Raw genomic sequence first — 20,673 nt, 5'->3', positions numbered from 1 at the left:
TAACTTTCCTTTCCATATACTGTTGGATAACTGACAGTTTGTTCTTATTACTTGAAGGTTCAAATTCACCAAGTTCAGTTTTGTTGCTTCCATGTTGAAATACAATAGTTAATACTTGGTGATAGTATTTCTCTTAATGAAAGTTATTAGTTCTCTAAAAGTTGCTGTCATGAATATTAGTTACTTTCCTACTGTTTGCTTATAAATAGAAATAAGCTTATTAAAGTTGATTAAAATGGTTTGGATTATGATTGCTTATTTCAATGCTAAAGTTTTGTGGCAGCCTGGAAAATCAGAGAATATATATTTGTGGGACTTTTTTTTTTTTTTTTCAGAACAGTTCAAAGATTTGATTGTTTACTTAGCTAAAATTTATACCAATTCTTTGATGCTCATTTACTTCTAAATTTTTATATGCTCCATTTTATTTTGCAAAACTAGGTATCAGACCAAGTATTTTGCATTTTAAAACACTTGTGTTAAATGTTATGTTAACATAATTTTTTTTGTTTGCTTGTAGTAGGGCATTGTAATACTACTAAACTACTAAGCTTAATATTGCCTGAGGACTTAAACAAATTGTATACATACATTTTAGAAGGACTGATTAGTTTTACCCTTCATGACCATTCTTATAATGAAATTTTTCCTTTCAAAAGTTTAAGTATCACTTTAAGATAAAAAGTAGCTGGACAGTACAGCTGGACTTTGACTTAGCATTCTTTTTTTTTTTTTCTTATAATGAAATTTTTCCTTTCAAAAGTTTAAGTATCACTTTAAGATAAAAAGTAGCTGGACAGTACAGCTGGACTTTGACTTAGCATTCTTTTTTTTTTTTCTTTTTTTTTTTTTTTTTTTTTTTTTTTTGGTTTTTCGAGACAGGGTTTCTCTGTGTAGCTCTGGCTGTCCTGGAACTCACTCTGTAGACCAGGCTAGCCTCAAACTCAGAAATCCGCCTGCCTCTGCCTCCCAAGTGCTGGGATTAAAGGCGTGCACCACCACCGCCCGGCTTGACTTAGCATTCTTAAAAAGGATGGATGGCACAGTGGATTGGTTGCTTGCCTGGAGAACAGGAGACCCTAGGTTTGATCACCAGAATTGTTTCTAAAAATAAATTAATAATTAAAAAAGATGCATTGTATTTTAATTGTTTTGTAACACGTCCCATTTACTTGAATACTTAAAATCTAAAACCTTTTCATAAATAAAAAGATACATATGATAATTTCATATGATTGAGTCTTCAAATTCTCTATTCTCACCTGGTTCAAGAAAATAACCCAACAATAAATATATCTCAAATGCTAGCATTAAATGTTCAAAGGAATTCTGTTTCACTGGTTAGTAAATTCTATTTGAGGAATGTAGCTTCAGTATTTTGTTAGATCTAACACACCTGAAAAATATCTTAAGATCCTTTCATACAACTCTATAAATTTTTAATGCATTGACTTTCTTTCCTCTTGTTTGCAGCATTTTCAGTTAGCTTTGGTTGACTGTAATCCCTGCACCTTGTCCAATGCTGAAAGTAAGTACTAAGTACCTTTTGATACATGTGTTCAGATCAGTTTATTACAAATGATAACAGTACTTAAAATCATATTAACAAATTCTGTATAGTTTATTTCTTCTGCAGTTATTGAGTATAACTATGGGTTGATATGGCTACTTATAGAATTTAGGAGATTAAATATTGTGACTAATCTGTCTGAAACAGATATGTATTGAAGTAAGCTGATGAATAAAGTTGATTTTTTTTTTAAATAACTTACTAATTAAATTGTAAAGGACTTGGATTACAAATAGCATTTGCAATCATTTAGTAGATATGCAAAGATTTATGTGGGAGCTCACTGACTGGGCTCTTGTAGCTGCCTGCAGCCAAGAGTAACTGGGTTCTCCTGAGAGGAAGCCTGGGAATGAACAGGAATGGAGGGCAAGAGAAACGTGGGGCCAAGACAAAGTATTCTGATCAAGGCCCCAAGTTTAATAATTTGCTTTCACATATAAAGGGGAAGCCCCACCCCCCAGAGTCTCTTCTCCGTTCAGTCCAGGGGCTGGGCAAGGATAGCAGTTGGAAGGTGTCAAGGCTAGCTCAGCAGGCAGTCCATTCTTCTTAGCTCAGGTAGCAGTCTCCAAGGTGCCAAGGCTGGTAATGCAATGAATCTCAGGTCCTACTGTTGCTTGGTCTATTGTGGTAAAAGACTTGCAGGCCTACTCAGGCCTGGGGGGAAGGGCACAGGCTCTGGTGTTAAAATTATTGAAAATATGTTGACTTTATTATAATAGTTTCATATGTCATATGCAAAGTTTGAAGTGACATTTTCCACTTAATTAAGGAAAAACGCTGTTGTGAAGTATGTTCTGATTCAGTGGTTTTCTTTATTTTCTTTCTCTGCATAGATTTCTTTTCCAGGAATTGATAGCTTGATATGTTTATCAGCATGTATGTTTTAGTGTCCATTTAGTGTACTTTAAAGTAACCAATTTGATAATTGAAGAATATTTTTTAAATTTTATCTAGATTTAAAAAAAAATACTTATTGAAAAATCACATAAGAGAAACTGACTAACACTATATGAAAATTTCCAGGTATTCAGTACATGTTGTGTGTTAGGCAGTAACCATTTTGCTATAAATTGTTTGGGCATCCTTTTCCTTTAATTTGTTCTGTTTCCTCTTCCTCCTTCCCTCTTCCTCCCTTCTTAAGGGAAGAGTTGAAAGAGAACAGTTGAAAAACCTTGTATTAACCTGAATATGAAAGTTGAAGCAGAAAGAGTTGGGCTAAAGGGTACAGATTCTATCATTCTGTTCTCTGATAGCCGTATAGAAAATGTTAGTGACAAATAGTTTCATTGTTTTGAAATACATAAGGAAAATTTTAGATTAGTGAAAAGTTGTAGAATTTTTAATATAACATGGATTAACAGAGTGGGTACACTTCAATTGTAGCTCTGTGATAGAACACTGTCTCTCTCTCCCCCCCCCCCCGCCCCCCAAGAAGTCTAAGGTAAAGCAAGCTTTGAAAACCAGTTATGTAGGAAAAATGTTTCTAGCAATATTTAAGAAATATAAGTTACTGTTTATAATTTGTAAAGCAAGATCATGGTGATGTGAGAGTTTTTGTTACAAGATTGCCTTGGGATAAAATAGTCTCCTGGTATTAGTTTTGCTAATTCTGAATAAACTTAGTTTTATGACCTTTTGTGACAATATTAGTTTATCTAAAATATAATTTGGTAGTAAATATATTTTTATTTGTTTGCTTCGCTCTATTTCAAAGAAGACTTCAAAGAATTTAACTGTATGGTATTTTTTCATACTATAAAGGACAACACTGGACTTAGTAATTCTTGAAATAATGAGATCCTTTTTTATTAGTCCATAAGATGGCCTAGAGGAAGTTTATAGAGTAGTGGTAGAATACCAAGTAGCTAATATTTTGTTTTAATTTTTCCAATTACCATCTCTTATTAGAGAACACTGTAGAAAAATGTTAGTGGCAAGAAGTTTTAGTATTTTAGAAGACTCTGTCTCTTCTTTCTATAATAGTCTGTCTCTCACATAACAAGGAAATAATAAAACTGGAATTCTCCATAAGAACTGCTCTATAGTAGGCAGAGAGGAGTAGCCTTAAATATCTTCTGTATAACTTAAAACTAATTATTATTTTTATTAATTTTATAATTAATAAATCATCCTAATAAAAATTATAATTAATTTTTATAATTATTATCTAAAGATATTTTAATTTTCACTTATCTGATATTTAACACAGTGTAATATTTTTTAATTTACATTATTTTAAAATTCATTATATGTTTCCTTACCTTGTTTGGTGTTCAGCTAGAGAGAATAAGCATGAAGAATCATGTATAGAAATGAAATAAAGGTAGCCTTCCAGACTTTGCCCACACTGTTAGAGTCATCGTTTCAGAAAACTATATTCATAACAAATCTCTGAAACCTTGATCATAGCTTTGGACCTTGTGGTTTTTTTTTTTTAAACAAATTTTTTAAAAAATATAATTTTTAAGCTATGTTTATGTAATTTTGAGAGGCTCCAAGAGTACTTGAAATCAATTTATAAAATTGAAATAGAACATAAAACAAAACAAAATTTTAAAAACGGAAAGGCAAGGGAGAGAGCAACAGACATCAGTCTTTATTCTTGGTTGGCTTTCATACATGGGTGATAGAATATCGAGGAAGAAGGAGAAATAAAAGCCAAAATACTCTCCTTTTATTTTCAATATTTATGTATTAACTCCAGGACTGTTAGTACTTTTCTTCCAAGTGATTTGACTTGTTTGGTTTTGGTTAATGATGAAATCTAACTCTGAAGCACTACAAGAAAAAGAAATCAACCAGCCATCTCTTTGTTACTACCATGATCATTCTGGCCTATAACATCTTAATAAAAGTATTGTTTATGCATAATATAACACAGAAACATATAAAAATATAAATCTGATAGCTCTTTTGTTTTAATGTGTTTTCTGTTAGGTAATGATTTTAATACACGTTTTAATTTTAACTCAACTTCAAGTACTCTGTTCTGAAATGTAAAAGTTTTATAAGATTTCCCTGTTTACTTAATGTTGTCATTTTGAACTTTTTAAAGTATATACTTATTTGCCATATCTGTTAACAGTAATCAATAACTAATATTAACTATTAATATTTTGTTTGCTAATGATCAACAATGACTAATATGGCTTATTGTCCTATTTCTTCAGTATGATTGTATATTTTTTTTTGTTAAAAGCAAGTAAAGGTTATTCTCCTATTACTTAAATCTATGTAATGTAAGCCATGCTTATATTCTGTAATGTAATTCTTGCCTAATTTGCCCCAAACCTTGCTGTATTATTAATGACTTATTTTTGTTTTCTATCATTTCTTATAGTTCAGTTTCACATTGCCCACTTATATGAAACCCAGGTAAGTGTTTTAATTTATTCAAGTGAAAAAGAAATATACAGTATCACTTATAAAATGCACTAATGAAAGAAATTAAGTGTATGCAGGGAATCTAATGCAATTTTGGGTATTGTTGCATACATGCATGCATACATACATACATACATACTCACTCATTAAGTTTAGTTAGAATGTTGCTTCATCAGTCGATACACAAAAAAACTTGATAAATCCAGAGAAGAATCACTTATAACTTGCCTATAAACTTGATTTGGTATTTCAAGTAGTTGCATTTACTATTTCTTTTGTGGTAGAGAATGCATAATTATCTTTTAGATGCTTATTGTAATAATGTTGTTTTTAAATGACTTTTTTTATCAGTCACCACATGTGTGTGTACGTCTGCATGAGTTTGTGTATGCACGTGTGCAGGTGTCCTTAGATTTATGGGAAATTGTGCTCCTCCTGATATGGGTACAGAGAACAGAATCATAGTCCTCTTCAAGAGCAATAGGCACTCAGCCATCTCTCCAAATATTTATTTATTTTGATTGTTTTAAGAAAGATCTCATAATGCAGTCTAGGTTGCTTTCAGCTTACTATTCTTCACCTTAGCATCCTCAGGCAGGGATTATAATTGTTTTGTCAACTCTTTATTCTCACTTGTGATTTGTGCTGGTTTATCATGTTCAGTGAACTCCCATCTCAAGGAAGAACTCCCTTGCAATCTTTCTTTTATTTCTTTCCTGTTACTAAACCTTTAATGCAGTTATCATTGTTTTGTACATGATATGAGGCAAAAACCAACTTCATGTTTCTTGATATGATGTAATCATTTCCAAGTATGTCACTGTTTTATACTTTTTGTCATTTTTTTGGTTATGTAATAACATTGATATGTTTCACAGTGTATGCTCTTTCTATGATATGAATCTGATCATATTAGTTGAAATAGATACTTGTCTTCATTACCTTGGATTATAATCAGTCATCTTAAATTGACTTAGTAAGGTCTTTGTAAGCAGTCTCTGAAATTTTATTCTTCTGGTATTCTAAGCATTTGAACGTTTTTCTCCAAAATATCTGTATACAGCATGGTGTATTTTCTATTTCTGTCTTTGGTCTTCATACTACTTTGTAGCCCCAACCGTTTCCTTTATGTGTTAGATGTTCAGCAATATCTTTTTGGTTGAAGGAATTAGATTGAGCATGTTAACCCTTATCCTACTTAACTACTGCCTATTTAACTTTTGTGTAGACTACATAAGATTAATGTCTTAGGAATTAGTTTAGTTCATGAACAGCAGTTCAGCTAATAAGTACTGATAATCTCAATGTGCAGTTGTCTAAAATGCTCCCTCATCGTTTATTGATATAATTTATAATTTGTAGTTCCTTAGTTATTTCCAATGCTTGATACTTAGTCAATAGAGTGATTAGACATTACCTTTTTTAAAAATATTTAATTTGTAGATATCAGATCATAGGGTACATGATTTGCCTGTGGCTCACGTAGCTAGTTTTGTATTTCTTCCTACATTTTTTTATGATTTACTTTATTCAATCAGTTAAATGGTTGTAGTAATGAGAATAAAAGCCACTGCAACCTATTGTTCTAAGAAATGTAATGTAAAGGCAATCTTTTCAAGCTTTCTATTTTTTGACCTTTTGCTTTGAAGGTATTGCTTAAACTTTATGACTTTTGTGAGAACAGCTTTCGGTCATGTTAAAGTTTTGCAGACAGTACAATGTGTAAATGGTTGCATTTAGAAACTTGCCTATGGAACTTAAATACTATAATTATGGGAGTCTTAATAAATTTAAAGTTATAGATATCATATATAGATATTATTAATATTTTGTAAGATTTCATATTCTAGAAAGATTATGTTTATAACAGGATTTTAATTGCTTTTGTACCTGTGATTTTTATTATAGCTTTTTTGGGGGTTGTTCTATATTACTGAGTTTCTTGAGAACTTGGTAAGCAGGTAAATTATACTTTTAGATGCAGAGTACTCTGCTGTCATTAATATTATTAAGTAAAATTGAGGTGATTTACATTATCAAATGAGTTGATGATTTTAGCTATTGGGAGTTGGCAAATACTTAAAAGGTCATATTTTAACAATACGTTGTTATAGTGGGTGTTATTACTAGCAGTACATATAGTGGAACTTGCCTATCTGAACCTGTCTGCTGTTAAAAAGAAACATCAGTAATAGAATCAGCACTTTCTTACTTTCAGCTAGTTTTTTTTTTTTAATGTGCCAAAGCATAATAAATATTATATAATTCTCAATATTGGAAAAATTTTATATTTGTTTTATTTTTTTCTAAATTTCTTTTTTTCTGCTCTTTAGAGGAAATATCATTCTGCAAAAGAAGCTTATGAGCAACTTTTGCAGACAGAAAACCTTTCTGCACAAGTAAAAGCAACCGTCTTACAACAATTAGGTATGTAATCGTATGATGTCTTATGTGTTCTGTATTTTTTTTCATAGTTGGTAAAAATCTGAGCCCTATGCTAAGCATTCTCCATCTTAGTCTTTATACTAACTATATATATATATATATATATATGTATGTATGTATTTTTATAATAATAGTTTAATGTAATTTTGAAGTCAGGTAAAGTTACATTTATTGTGATTGACTATATATACATAATGACATTACCTGCTGTAATGTTTCTTGTCCATTGCTTGGATAAAACAGCATGACCAAAGACAACTTATAAAAAGAAGTGTTTGTTTTGGGATTATGGCTCTAGAAGGATAAGAATATATTACAACATGACAGTAGGTGGGCATGTTGGCAGGAACAATTGAAAAGCACATGTTTCCAATCATAAAGAGGAAGTCAGAAAGTAGAAGAGAGCAGCAGACCGAGAGAGAGAGAGAGAGAGAGAGAGAGAGAGAGAGAGAGAGAGAGAGAGAGAGAGAGAACACACATTAACTGGTAATAATGGCAGGGAGCTTTTGAAACCTCAAAGCCCACCCAAGAGACATACTTCCTGCAGCAAGGCCATACCTTCTAATCCTAGCCAAACAGTGTCACAAACTGGGAACCAATTAATCAAATGTTCCACCCATACCACCATACATTCGTATGAAACCTTTGTTTTTACATTTTAATTTTGTCTATTAGAATTTTATTTGAATTGCCTGTATTTTTAAGAATTATAAGAGTATCAAAATACTTTTGGTGAACTACGCTGTTTGAGTAATGTGAATTTTTATTATTAAATTTAAACATACTGCAAGTATAGTGAAGATGTTTTTGCTTTTTAACTTGGAAAAAACATGTGTGATGCTTTCAAAGTTACTTACCTCTCAACTAATGCATGAATATTAATGTTTTTATTCATCTTATTTCTAGTTGTTATCCATGCACTTTTAGCTTCATAGGAGAATATATATAAATCCTTCCTCTCTACTAATCCAATTACTATGTATCTAATACACATACAGACACACATATTTTTAAGAAATAGATTGGAATATTGTGGTTTTATTTAGTCTGATTCATAAATCACCTGACTTGACAGTGGTTTGTTAAATTTCAGAATATAAAAGTAAACTCATGACTTTGTGTAATTATGTCTGCTTCATAGCAACTTGCTTTCTGTTTCTGGAGTAGTTTCTGTTAGAGGCCATTTCTTTTAATCCTGCTTTTTAAAAAAACAAAAAACAAACTTACTATGGGGTCAGAGAAGACCATGCACTTGCAGGTACACAGGTGCTGTGGCAGACCTGTGGCAGTCAGAAAGGCTCCTACACCGTTCAAGAGTTCATTGTCTTTTTGTCCCAGGGATTGAGTTTCTGCGCTCAGGCTTGTACAACATACACTTGTTCCTGGTGAGACATGTGCCGCCCCACCCCCACCCCAATCTTCTTTTCCCTAGTAATAGGACATGGGAAGTGCGGTTTGAATTTTGTTTTTAATTCTGATAAAGCATGGGAATTGAATTTCTTTAAGATATCTCTGGGTACATACCAAATATTAAAAACCAAGCGTCTTGATGTAGAGTGTGTACAAAGAATAAAATTTTATACATTGGAGAGAGATGCAGTTGAAATGTGATCTATTGGCAAACTTAACCAAATAGATCTTAATCTATTTCAAATATTTAGAATACAGTATTCCATGATGTATTTATTTTGCTTAATTTAAAAACTACTAAGTTTTTCTTTTCTTTTTTTTCCCCCCAATTTTGCAATTACATGTGTATGGTTGTTTTGATTGAATTTATGCCGGTGTACCAAGGGCATATCTAGTGCCCCCCAAGGCCAGAAGAGGTTCTCTTAAGGCAAGGGCATTTGGGAGGCAGAAGCAGACAGATCTCTGAGTTTAAGGCCATCCTAGTTTAGGCCAACCAAGGCTCCATAAACAAACAAACAAACAAACAGAAATTAAGTAGTGGGCATTGGATCCTCTGGAAGTGGAGTTACAGAAGTTTGTAAACCACCATCCATGTGAGCTCAGTGTTCATAACTGATAAGCCATCTCCAGATTCATATTCTTAGAAAAGTTTATTACTCTTAGCATTTGAATAGTTCTTAGTTCTATTTTTCAAAGTTCAGTATTTTATAATTTTTCTCTGGCTTTTATTTTACATACAATGTGAATTATATTTATCTAAGGAGATGGGATTCTGCGTGTATGTTAACTGAACTATCATTAGTTATTCCTTGGAAATAAATACTGGGTTAATAGAATGTTTTGGAAGTTCTTTGGACTTAAATTTTATGTGGAATAGTATATATGATGTTTCTATGTTCTTTGTATAAGAAAATGACTGTTAATAGCCAATACAGCCTTGGTATTTATAATTTTGATCAATTATATGTACATTTAAAGTCGATATATTATTAAATTTTTCCTGTGGGTTCTTAAAAATGGAACTATTATATAACGTATGTTAATGTTTTAAAGGTTGGATGCACCACACTGTGGATCTTCTGGGAGATAAGGCCACCAAGGAAAGTTATGCTATTCAGTATCTCCAGAAGTCCTTGGAAGCAGATCCAAATTCTGGCCAGTCCTGGTATTTCCTTGGAAGGTGAGACTTAACCAGATAATTACATTCTGTTGTTTATAGTTGTAATAGCTAGGAGATTTTAATTTCAACCTCAAATGTTAATTTACATTTGTATCTTAAACAGTATATTTTTTCCTTTTAATAGATCATAATAACGATTCCTGAAAGGCAAATGATAAAAGTAAGCTTTAAGTACAGTAGTTTTTTCAAAGCATAACCTTGCCTTAAGAGAACATTTTTTGGTTTCATTAACCTTAATTGCTGCTAGTTTCTTTAAAAGGTCCTATCAGATATTACATTTTTCCATGAATTACTTATGTGCTTTTCCTCATGTAATTTCTAGCATTTGATTAGTAGTAGAACTCAAGTCACACTTTAACTTGAAATTTTTCTATTTTTTAAGAAAGTGAGTTATTGTTGAACTGTCTGGACATTGTCAGAATTTTGTTCAGGGGTTATTTGATATACTCTCTATATATGTATTTAATACATTGTTTCTAATCCATTTTGCCTTTCACTGTATAGTGGAAAACTCAGAATACAAGGCACCAAAAGTCTCAAATTTAAGTAAGAGCTTGGTTAACTTTTGTAGAATTGTGGAACACACACACTCACACTCACAACACCGTTTTTGAGACTTCCGTTTTTTCCTCCGATTCTTCATTTTTACTTTGAGAATTTCCTTACAGGATGTGTTGATCATGTTTACCCTTCCCTCAACTTCAGCTCCTCAGGACTCCCTCCTTTACTTAACCCACTCATCCCCAATTCTGCCCCTTTTACACTCTTTACAAACACTCTACCTTCAATGATTCTTGAGTCCTGAAAAGAGAAGGTGTAGCATAAATGCCACATTTAGGACTAGGTATTTTCATTCTCTTAAACTCTATACTTTGACCACTTGAGGGTCTCTGTTAGTCACCATCTACTGTAAATAGAAGCTTCTCTAATGAAGGTTGAGAGGTGAGAAATTTATAGTTATAGCAATAAGCCATTAAGAATCAATTAATATGTTCATTTAGCAGAGTAATAGTAATAAGTTCTTCCTCTGACTTACAGCCTTTCTAGTCATAGGTTCTTGGCTGCAGTAATGGTGCTGGGTATGAGTTCCATCCTTTAGGCCTTAAATCTAATTAGAAAGTGGTTGATTATTTCCAATATGTTCATGCTACTGTTACACCAGTGGGCATATCTTGTCAGGCCCGTTGTTATTCTAGCTTGCAGGGTTCACAGCTGGTTGGGGTTGATAATTGCTTTTCCCCTCCAGTAGCATGAATGGCATCTTCCAGCTTCTAGCTCAGTACCAGCTTGGTATCACCCATGTTCTATGATTCTAGTATGTGCTATCTTTTATAAGGTGGTTGCACTAAATTAATGGTTCTTGGGAGACAAGGAAAACTGTTATAGAATGCTACTGGCACCTCATGGGTGGAGACTAAGGATTCTGCTAAAAAAAAAAAAAAAAAAAATTAAAAAGAGTCTTCCAATGTACAGGACAGCCAGCCCTTTATAACAATTAACTTGACTGAAAAATAGATGATCTGTTACATACATTCCTACTTCAAAACTTGTTGTGTTTTTTTTTTAATTTTTTCCCTTGAATTCTAGTTTTATAAAATTAGTTTATAATGAACCATATTTAGAATTAATGTTTTAAAATGCAGTGCTTTTTTTTCAGCTTCAGTAACCAATATTCCATGTTGATTTCTTTTCTTCAGTCAACTAATTGTATATTTTGAACCACTGAGATGTATTAAACTTGCAGATAGACATTAAACTTTCCTGATTTCTCAATTAAGAGATAATTATCACAATCTAATATGCCTTATGGTTGAAGATGATCATTTCAGACAGTAATTATTTTTCATCTGTCACAATATTCTAGGTGTGTTTTAAACTTTTGATGCTTTTTTTATAGTTACTACCATCTTAATGCTTTGCTTTTAATATGAGAAATGCTTATGAATAGAAAATATTTTAAAGCTTGTTTTCATATCTTTGTCTTTTGCTTTTGTTCCAATTTGATCTTTTTTTTTTGCTGACTTCTTGTCACAAATTCTTTTTCCGGATAACAGTTTTTGCAGGTAGTGTTTGAAACTTGCTTCTCTGTTTAGTCAGTAAAATTATCTGATTCTGTCTAATCTCTGACAGTAATTCCTTAGGCCTGGGTTTTACTGCTGTCTAATAGATGTGCTGTGTTCTTTCAGCTTCTCTTCAAATAGATAAATTTCAAAGGTAGATTTCTATAGAGATAGTTTAAATTTTGATGTTTTCCTAAGAGCCTCACCTCTTATTCATCATATCCTCCAAATCAGCTTCATAAAACTATACTCGACTTTTTCCTTCTTTTTTTTTTTTTTTCCTCTTTTTTGGGAGAGGGGTTCTAGCTTATATCTTATATCTTAACCAAATCCTTTACTACTGTGGCTGAGTTACACTTCTAGCTTGTCCTTATCCCTTTATTTACTCTCAGTCAATCGGGTAGTCTCTGCCACTCTTTCGGTTTTGGTTTTTCTCCCTCTTTTTGCTTTTTCTGCTTCTATTCCTTTCATCTCAGCTTTGTCCCATTCCAAACCAGTAAATAAAACCATCTTTTCTATACATTACTTTCAGTCTATGCTATTCATTGTTGGCAGGTTCTTGTGCTTTTATCACAGTCATTCCCATTGTTATGGGAACAGATTTCAAAGTTTTGGGGTGGGGATGGGGTCTTAAAGTGTGTGTGCGCTGATGTTTGTGTGTGCCTGAATGTGTTGCACAATCATGTAATATGTATATGTATTTTAAACAAATACATTAGGATTTGTTTATACTGTTCAAATATATTTGAATATCTCCTATCATCTTCTGTGTCAATGTTCTTGTACATTATATAAATCAGTAAAATTTCAAAGAATAACTGTGGGGATAAAAATAGTTTCTGAACAAATAAATATTTCCAGATTGACTTTTTTGTTGTTGGTGGTTACTCTAAACCAGTGATCTCCCAACATAAGCACATAATAAGACAAATACGAGTTTATTGGAAAGCTATCCTTACCTATCTTTTTACCTTTTCCTAATTCTGAGTGAATTATAGTCTCTTAAACTGTTCGTTAGCCATTTGATAATGACATTGTGATATTTACAGTACCTTCAGTCCTCATTTCTATGAAAATTCCTTAGGTGTGGTAGAGTATGCCTTTAATTTTAATACTCAGGACACAGGGGCAGGTAGACCTCTGTGAGTTCTAGGCCAGGGCTACAAAGCAAGTCCTTGGTTTGGGGTACAAAAGACAAAGGAAAATAATTAAATTATAAGCTCTTTTAAGACACTATTTATGGTTCTGTTTTCTTTTTTTTTTTTTACCAAACATAATTTCTGTCCTTGCTATTTCAGTGATGTTTGTATTAGGTAGATATTCTTTATGAAAATGGCAGGCATTAAAACCTGAATCTTATATTGCTGTCTTTACTAGTCATGAAGTACTATATACTGTTTGTGATGCTCAGAGACAAACCATTACATTAACGTCTTTATAAATTAAATAATGTTTGTTTGCCCTTTGCTGTTGTTTAAGAAAAGAAAATTCATTAGGTCTTACTAAAAATATAATTTGGGTTTTTGGACTCTATATTCTGACTATATGACAAACTGGAGGTCTTAGTATTATAATATTGAAGTGAAATGGCCTACACTTATTTTAATTGACTATATCAATGCATTATACTTTAGCACCTCTAAGAAAGATTATAATACAGTTTTGAATTGTTAGTTATCATGTGTATTGTAATTTCCTTGCGCATATGCACACATGTGCCTAAATATATTAACATAATACAGTTTTAAAATTTTGCTTTGATACATAACCCTTTTTAAGCAAGTAAATGTAATTTGTTTTGGTATTGATGGAATTTTCTTACCCTCCCCCTTCCCTCTCCCTCTCAGGTGCTATTCAAGTATTGGGAAAGTTCAGGATGCCTTTATATCTTACAGGCAATCTATTGATAAATCAGAAGCAAGTGCAGATACATGGTGTTCAATAGGGTAAGACTGTCTAAAATTAATGATATTGGTGTGCAAAGATGACTGCATCACATATAACATACATTGTAATGAAAATCATGCTATGAAACTAACCAGTTCTTAGTTGACTTATTTTTTTCTTCTCCTTTCAGTGTGCTCTATCAACAGCAAAATCAGCCTATGGATGCTTTGCAAGCTTATATTTGTGCTGTACAATTGGACCACGGCCATGCTGCAGCCTGGATGGATCTAGGCACTCTCTATGAATCCTGCAACCAGCCTCAGGATGCTATTAAATGCTATTTAAATGCAACTAGAAGCAAAAATTGTAGTAATACCTCTGGGCTTGCAGCACGAATTAAGTATTTACAGGTAAAAGTTTTAAATACCAATTTTTTAAAAAGCCACATATTTCCCTAGAACACTCAGGCAGGAATAGGGTTGCTGGAAAGTTTGTCTAGTTATCTCTGGATGTCAAAATATGTTTCTGTATTTTGTAAATATACCATAGCTTGTAATATTATTTTCTGTCTCATTTTAAATGAGATTTTTAAAATGCTCTTTTGCACATTGATGCATATTAATTTGCATAAGTTTTCTTTTTTCAGTGTACTGTCTACATTTTTAAGTTGTCATAGCATTTTAAAGAAAAAAAACACAAACACTGTCTTTCACTCTTGCTTGAAGTTTCATGAGAAGATAGCTAATGAGAACCCTGGAAACAGCTTAGCTATGTTTTGATTCTCACAAAGGTTTATATTCTGGTTACCCTCTTTATACTTATTATCTTTCTAAAGCCCCAAATTTAGAATCTATTTTCTTTTAAAAACAATAAGCTGTAGCCTTTAGGAAGATTTAGTGGACTTGCTCTTACTCAAGTAGGCTTGTGTTAAATTTGCTTTTTACATAATTTTTCCTAGGCTCAGTTGTGTAACCTTCCACAAGGTAGTCTACAGAATAAAACTAAATTACTTCCTAGTATTGAGGAGGCATGGAGCCTACCAATCCCCGCAGAGCTTACCTCCAGGCAGGGTGCCATGAACACAGCACAGCAGGTGAGAAGTTGGGTTATGTTCTGCAGGTGCCCAGCTTTAAGGGTTCTTTTCAATCTGTAGTAGTCAAGCTTATTTTAAGTAAGCATAGAAGGCTTTTATTAATTAATAATAGCCTTTCATTTAAGTGCTAAGGGAATCTAGATCAAAATAAAATTCCCTCTGATGCGGGAATAAATTTGGGGGTACCAACTTAGAACCTTTGTGCATTTTCATGTTTTTGCAACATTTCTTAAAATAATGCTGCAGTAGTTTATTTAATTTTTTTTTAAAAGATTTTCAAAGGAAGGTACACATTCCTCCATTGATGATAATTCATTGATTTTTTTGACTTTCAATAATTGCAATCAGAGATGTCCACATGACTTTGAAAATGAAAAGTATGCAGCTTGTAAGTTTTATAATTTGAAGGAATGAATTAAGAATATATAGCACCCTATTTTTGTCTTCCTTCTGTGATTCTTAGGCATGTAAACCTCATCATCCAAATACTGAACCTGTATTAGGCCTCAGTCAAACACCAATTTCACAGCAGTCCTTGCCACTACACATGATTCCTCCTAGCCAAGTAGATGACCTGTCCAGTCCTGCCAAGAGGAAAAGAACATCTAGTCCAACAAAGGTATATGTCCTAGAGAAATAGAAAATCCCAGTCAAAAAAGAAGCTCCAACTGCCCTATAATTGTGCAGTTTGAACATTTCCTGTCCTTTACTTTAAATCTGTGGACATCAGAAGAGTAAACGGTTTGAGTTTTCCCATCCCTAACTCTTAGAATCATACTAAATAAAGTAGGGTTAAATTTGCATTCATCAAATCATTTTATCCATTTCCCTGCCGTTAAGGTATCAGCACACTTTTCATCATCACTTTTTACCAACATTAAAATATATTTAATATTGAATCTAGTGAACAGTGTGGTATTTAGGCTAGCAGTTTGGGCCATAGTTTAGGGGTGGGCTTTTTTGGGGGTGGTTTATTACAGAATCAACATTTTTAAAATTATGAATATTAAGTTTAATATGCATGTAAATTTTTAAAGAAAATAAGTTTTATATGTAATTGCTCCATAGTCATTTAGTCTTCAGTAGTCATTAATTAATGTTAATTCTGTTGTCTTAACCAAATATTTTTTAATGTTTGTTTTTATCAATTTTCCTCAGAATACTTCTGATAATTGGAGTGGTGGCAGTGCTGTGCTACATCCTCCAGTACAGCAACAAACACATTCATGGTGTTTGACACCACAGAAATTACAGGTATGTAAGATTATTTTGTAAGAAAAATTATTTAACAGAAATAGTGATAGTGAACTTTTAGTAATTCTTAAAGTTAAATGGAAAGAAACTCGGTACGTGATGTGTGTACATTATAGTGAAGATAATTCAGTCTTTTTGCTCACTTGTTTCTACTTAGATTTTGGAATAGAATATGCATGTAGATGCATCAACTATGAATATAGATTATATAGGATAAAGCCTTCTTTCAGCTAATTCACTAGTGCTTTAATTCACTGATGTCTCCTAACAGTTTTCTGGTATTACTTGCTTCTTACCTGCTTAGCAGAGCTGTGTTGTGTATGTACAAGTTATTTCACTTAAGTGTAGTCATTCATGGTCCAGAAATATTAAATGAGAATTTTCAGACCAAAAAAAAAAAAAAAAAAAAAAAACCACAATAACCTCTCAATTATAAGGTTCTGCTGGTATATTGAAATCCCATTCTGTCCTACCAGAGACATCAATCATCTCATTGTTCACTGTATTCAGGCTGTTATATGCTAATTGGCCCTTAATCATTTAGTAGCCGTCTCATTGTCAAAACAATTGGACCACAAACCACAAAAATAATGACTCTAACAATTGTAATATATCAGGGAGAAGCCACATAGTGGTTCCTCTATGTGAACATGTAAAAAGTTCTTTAAAAAAATCCACACAATATCATATGCTAAGTTTGCTAAGATCTCTCTTACCTCAAGTTATAAATAGAGTTTTGTACTAGTTTTACTGTCACACCTAATACCGTATTCGGTATGGCTTCAGTTTGTAGTGGTGTTAAGACTGCAAAGACATTAAATTGTAGGTTTAGTTCTTCTCCAATTTTTGAAATTTACTAGGGGATCTTAAAAGGTACCTCCTTTACTTAAGGGGGTCTCCTGTATAAACTATTAATGTTCTTTACAAACCTTTTCAGGTCAGTATAGAAACAGTCTACTTGTTTGTTACATGAAAAAAATCATTTCTTTATGTAAATACTATACTATTGCTTAAGTTAATTAGTTTTAGACAATGTCTTCAGACTTTTCCTGTTCCCATCAATGCTTTTTGGAGCATATTTACCATGTCTTTTAAGCTTAAAGAGCTTTCTACATAAACACCAAAAATTTCTGTACTAGTAAAATCTCATGACCATCTCTCTCAAAGATCACATTAAAATAAACTATGTTCAGATGAATGCTTAGTGTTCTTACTTTGATTTCTTAAACTATAAAAAGACTTAAAGATTGAATTATATTATGTTGATCAGAAATCAGTGTTTAACCTTAATAGTGGTTTTGAGTTTTTCTAATTATTCAGATAAAAAATGAACAGATTTGTTAGCTTCTTTCTAGATATGTCTTTAATTATATTTTCCCCCTTTTCTCCCCAGCACTTGGAACAGCTCCGAGCAAATAGAAATAATTTAAATCCAGCACAGAAACTAATGTTGGAACAGCTGGAAAGTCAGTTTGTCTTAATGCAGCAACACCAAGTGTGTATAACATTCCCCCCCCCCCTAAAATTTGATAGAATTTTGTGTACTTTTTTTGACTATAGCATCATTGTAGAATTCACCCATACTCATATCTACTTATATTTGATAGAACTTTTGTGATCTATACTTTCTAAAATACTAGGAGTTTTTAAGAAAAGGGTAGCTATTTTATTTTAAATCTTTTTTGTTATTTAATTCCATGGCACTTCATATATATTCGTCATTACTTAGTAATTCTATACTAAACCTTTTAGTTTAGAGGATTTGTCATAATTATAAATTTTTTATTTTATTTATTTTTATTTTATTTATTTTTTTTGGAGGGTGGGGCTCTTAAGGTTGAACACAGGACCCTTATTCATGCAATAGGAGTCTGCTATCACTACCACTAAGCTCTAATTTCTCTCTTTCCCCTTTACTTCCTTCCCCTCCTTTCTTCTCTTCCTCCCTCTCTCCCTCTGTCCCTCTCCCTTCCCTGCTTCCTTCCTCTCTACCTTCACTCTCTGCTTCACACACACAAGGTCCCACTAAGTTCCCTGAGTTGACCTTGGAACTTGAGAACCTTTTGTCTCAGCCTTCTAAGTAGCTGGGATTACAGCTTCACCACTAGATCCACCTTAAAGTTAAGAATTTGAGGTTCCTTGAAGAAATGAAACTTATTTCTGCTTTTCTTTGGTAGCTTGCCATATAAATAAATAGTTTCTTGTTTTTGAAGTTGGTTGTTTTTTAACTTAGAGAAATTAAATGTTGGGATCAGATCCATGATTTTACATGCTAATATGCTGATTCTCTCCTCTGTGGACTGCATACATTGCATTTATTTGTTTTTCATTTGTTCCCTGCAGATGAGACAAACAGGAGTTGCACAGGTACGGCCTACTGGAATTCCTAATGGGCCAACAGTTGACTCATCACTGCCTACAAACTCAGTTTCTGGCCAGCAGCCACAGCTTCCTCTGACCAGAATGCCTAGTGTCTCTCAGCCTGGAGTCCACCCTGCCTGTCCCAGGCAGGCTTTGGCCAATGGACCCTTTTCTGCAGGCCATGTTCCCTGTAGCCCATCAAGAACACTGGGAAGTACAGACACTATTTTGATAGGCAATAATCATGTAACAGGAAATGGAAGTAATGGAAACGTGCCTTACCTGCAGCGAAACGCACCCACTCTACCTCATAACCGCACAAACCTGACCAGCAGCACAGAGGAGCCGTGGAAAAACCAACTGTCTAACTCCACTCAGGTAACAAGACTAGCTGCTTAGGTTGACTTCTCACATAATAGTTTGTGTTTATTTTGTTTGTGCATGGTAAGTGTTTGAGGAACCTTTTTTATATGAATCATATAGTCCTATAATGTTGTTGCTATGTTTCAATTCAGTATACATATATATTCTGTGTCCCTGGTAATATTTCCACAGATAAACAATCTGGAAGATTTACCAATGAAGAAAAAATAAACTGTATAACCTTCTCTCCCTGTCCCCCCAGTCCACTTCTAATTTATATTGGCCTCAGAAGCAAAATGCATATTTTTGTTGTTATTGTTGTTGTGGTGGTGGTGGTGGTGGTGGTGGTGGTGGTGGTGGTGGTAGTTGAAGATGATGATAGTGGTCAACATCTGGATATAGACAGAATGAGTAGAAGACAAAATGGATTATGAGAGTAAAGAGTCCTGTTGTAATCTGTCTTGAAAAGCTAGAACAGTAATTGGGTAAGATCACAAAAGGGTGGGAGCAGATTGGGGAAAGTATTCAAAATTGAATCACAATGTCCTTTAGACCAATTTGCCAGGCAGGAAATAAAAGAACTATCAAGACTAGAGTAAAAGATTAAGCTGTGAAGTATTGGGCATTGATGAGAATATAAACCATATCTTTCTTGTCTTTCAAGAAGGGTATATCAAATAATGCTATTAGATCCATGTCTTAAGTCAGTGAAGAAGCACTGTGATCATACAGTTTTTATAGAAGAAAGCGTTTAATTGAGGCTTGCTTTGTTCCAGAGGTTTTAGTTCATTGTCATCATGGCAGGGAGCATGGCAGCACACAGGCAGACATGATGCTGACAAGAGTTCTATGGATTTACAGGCAGCAGAAAGAGGGAGACTGGGCTTGGAGTAAGGTTTTTGAAACCTCACAGCCCACAACTCCTAGTTCTTTATAACAGTGCCATGCATTTAAATTTCCGAGGTTACAGAAGGCATTCTTATTCAAACTACCACAATCCAGTAAGATGATCTAGAAATTGATCATCTGAGCTGACATTTCTGGGATTCACAAATTAATGAATGCAAGCAAAATCCACACCATAACCTGTGCTGTACATTTTTCCCCTTTCCCTCCTTTCTAGTAGCATGGACCTAAGGGTGGTGTGTCTTTGTTGCAGTTTTAAAGAATAGGAAAAAAAAATATATTGTGTCACATCAAGTGTGCGAAGTCCAAATACTTGCTGTTTGACTCTATATAGGGATGATTGGGAAACTTTTGAATAGGATTAGTTTCAGTGGATTGTTATAAGTTGAAGCCTAATTGTATAGTTGGCTTCAAGATGAAAGAATAGATAAAACTGGAGGTAGCAAGTATAGACTGTTCCCATGGGACATCTGCAGTCACACGTAAGAGATAGTATATCTAAAGGAGGAATAGAGTTCAGAGTTTGGTTTTATTTGTATTTTAAATAAAAATGAGAAATTGTAGTATAAGCTAATGGGAAATATTCAGTAGAGATAGGTAAAATAGAAGAAAAATTGTTAGATGAGATGATGTATTTTGGGAATTCAGTATCTTTAAACATTAAAAGATTGTTAAAAGGATAACATGAGACATTTATTAAGATGCCCATTAAGGTTCTAAAGTATAATTGGCAGTTATATAAGTGACAGCATTTGTTATG

General features: G+C 33.1%; 1 protein-coding gene across 8 annotated transcripts in view; it reads left to right on the top strand.

Annotated features, from left to right (window-relative positions):
- The window catches only part of Kdm6a (lysine demethylase 6A), a 123,114-nt gene that overhangs the window by 71,002 nt on the left and 31,439 nt on the right, over positions 1-20,673 (top strand). For 2 of the 8 annotated variants that reach the window (XM_034484935.2, XM_034484937.2), the window contains exons 7-16: positions 1,474-1,528; positions 4,911-4,945; positions 7,288-7,381; positions 9,863-9,989; positions 13,897-13,995; positions 14,127-14,346; positions 14,895-15,029; positions 16,188-16,283; positions 17,677-17,778; positions 18,627-19,022. In XM_034484935.2, the coding sequence (XP_034340826.1) occupies positions 1,474-1,528; positions 4,911-4,945; positions 7,288-7,381; positions 9,863-9,989; positions 13,897-13,995; positions 14,127-14,346; positions 14,895-15,029; positions 16,188-16,283; positions 17,677-17,778; positions 18,627-19,022 (1,359 nt within the window). Of the gene's footprint in view, positions 1-1,473; positions 1,529-4,910; positions 4,946-7,287; positions 7,382-9,862; positions 9,990-13,896; positions 13,996-14,126; positions 14,347-14,894; positions 15,030-15,492; positions 15,649-16,187; positions 16,284-17,676; positions 17,779-18,626; positions 19,023-20,673 lie in introns of all 8 variants that reach the window. The other 6 variants (XM_076918459.1, XM_076918457.1, XM_034484934.2 and 3 more) reach the window with 5 other exon arrangements.

The sequence above is a fragment of the Arvicanthis niloticus genome, chromosome X, assembly GCF_011762505.2.
Source record: "Arvicanthis niloticus isolate mArvNil1 chromosome X, mArvNil1.pat.X, whole genome shotgun sequence".
NCBI classification, from domain to species: Eukaryota; Metazoa; Chordata; class Mammalia; order Rodentia; family Muridae; genus Arvicanthis; species Arvicanthis niloticus.
The sequence above is the reverse complement of the archived record's forward strand: the minus strand, read 5'-3'. Positions and strand labels throughout refer to the sequence as shown.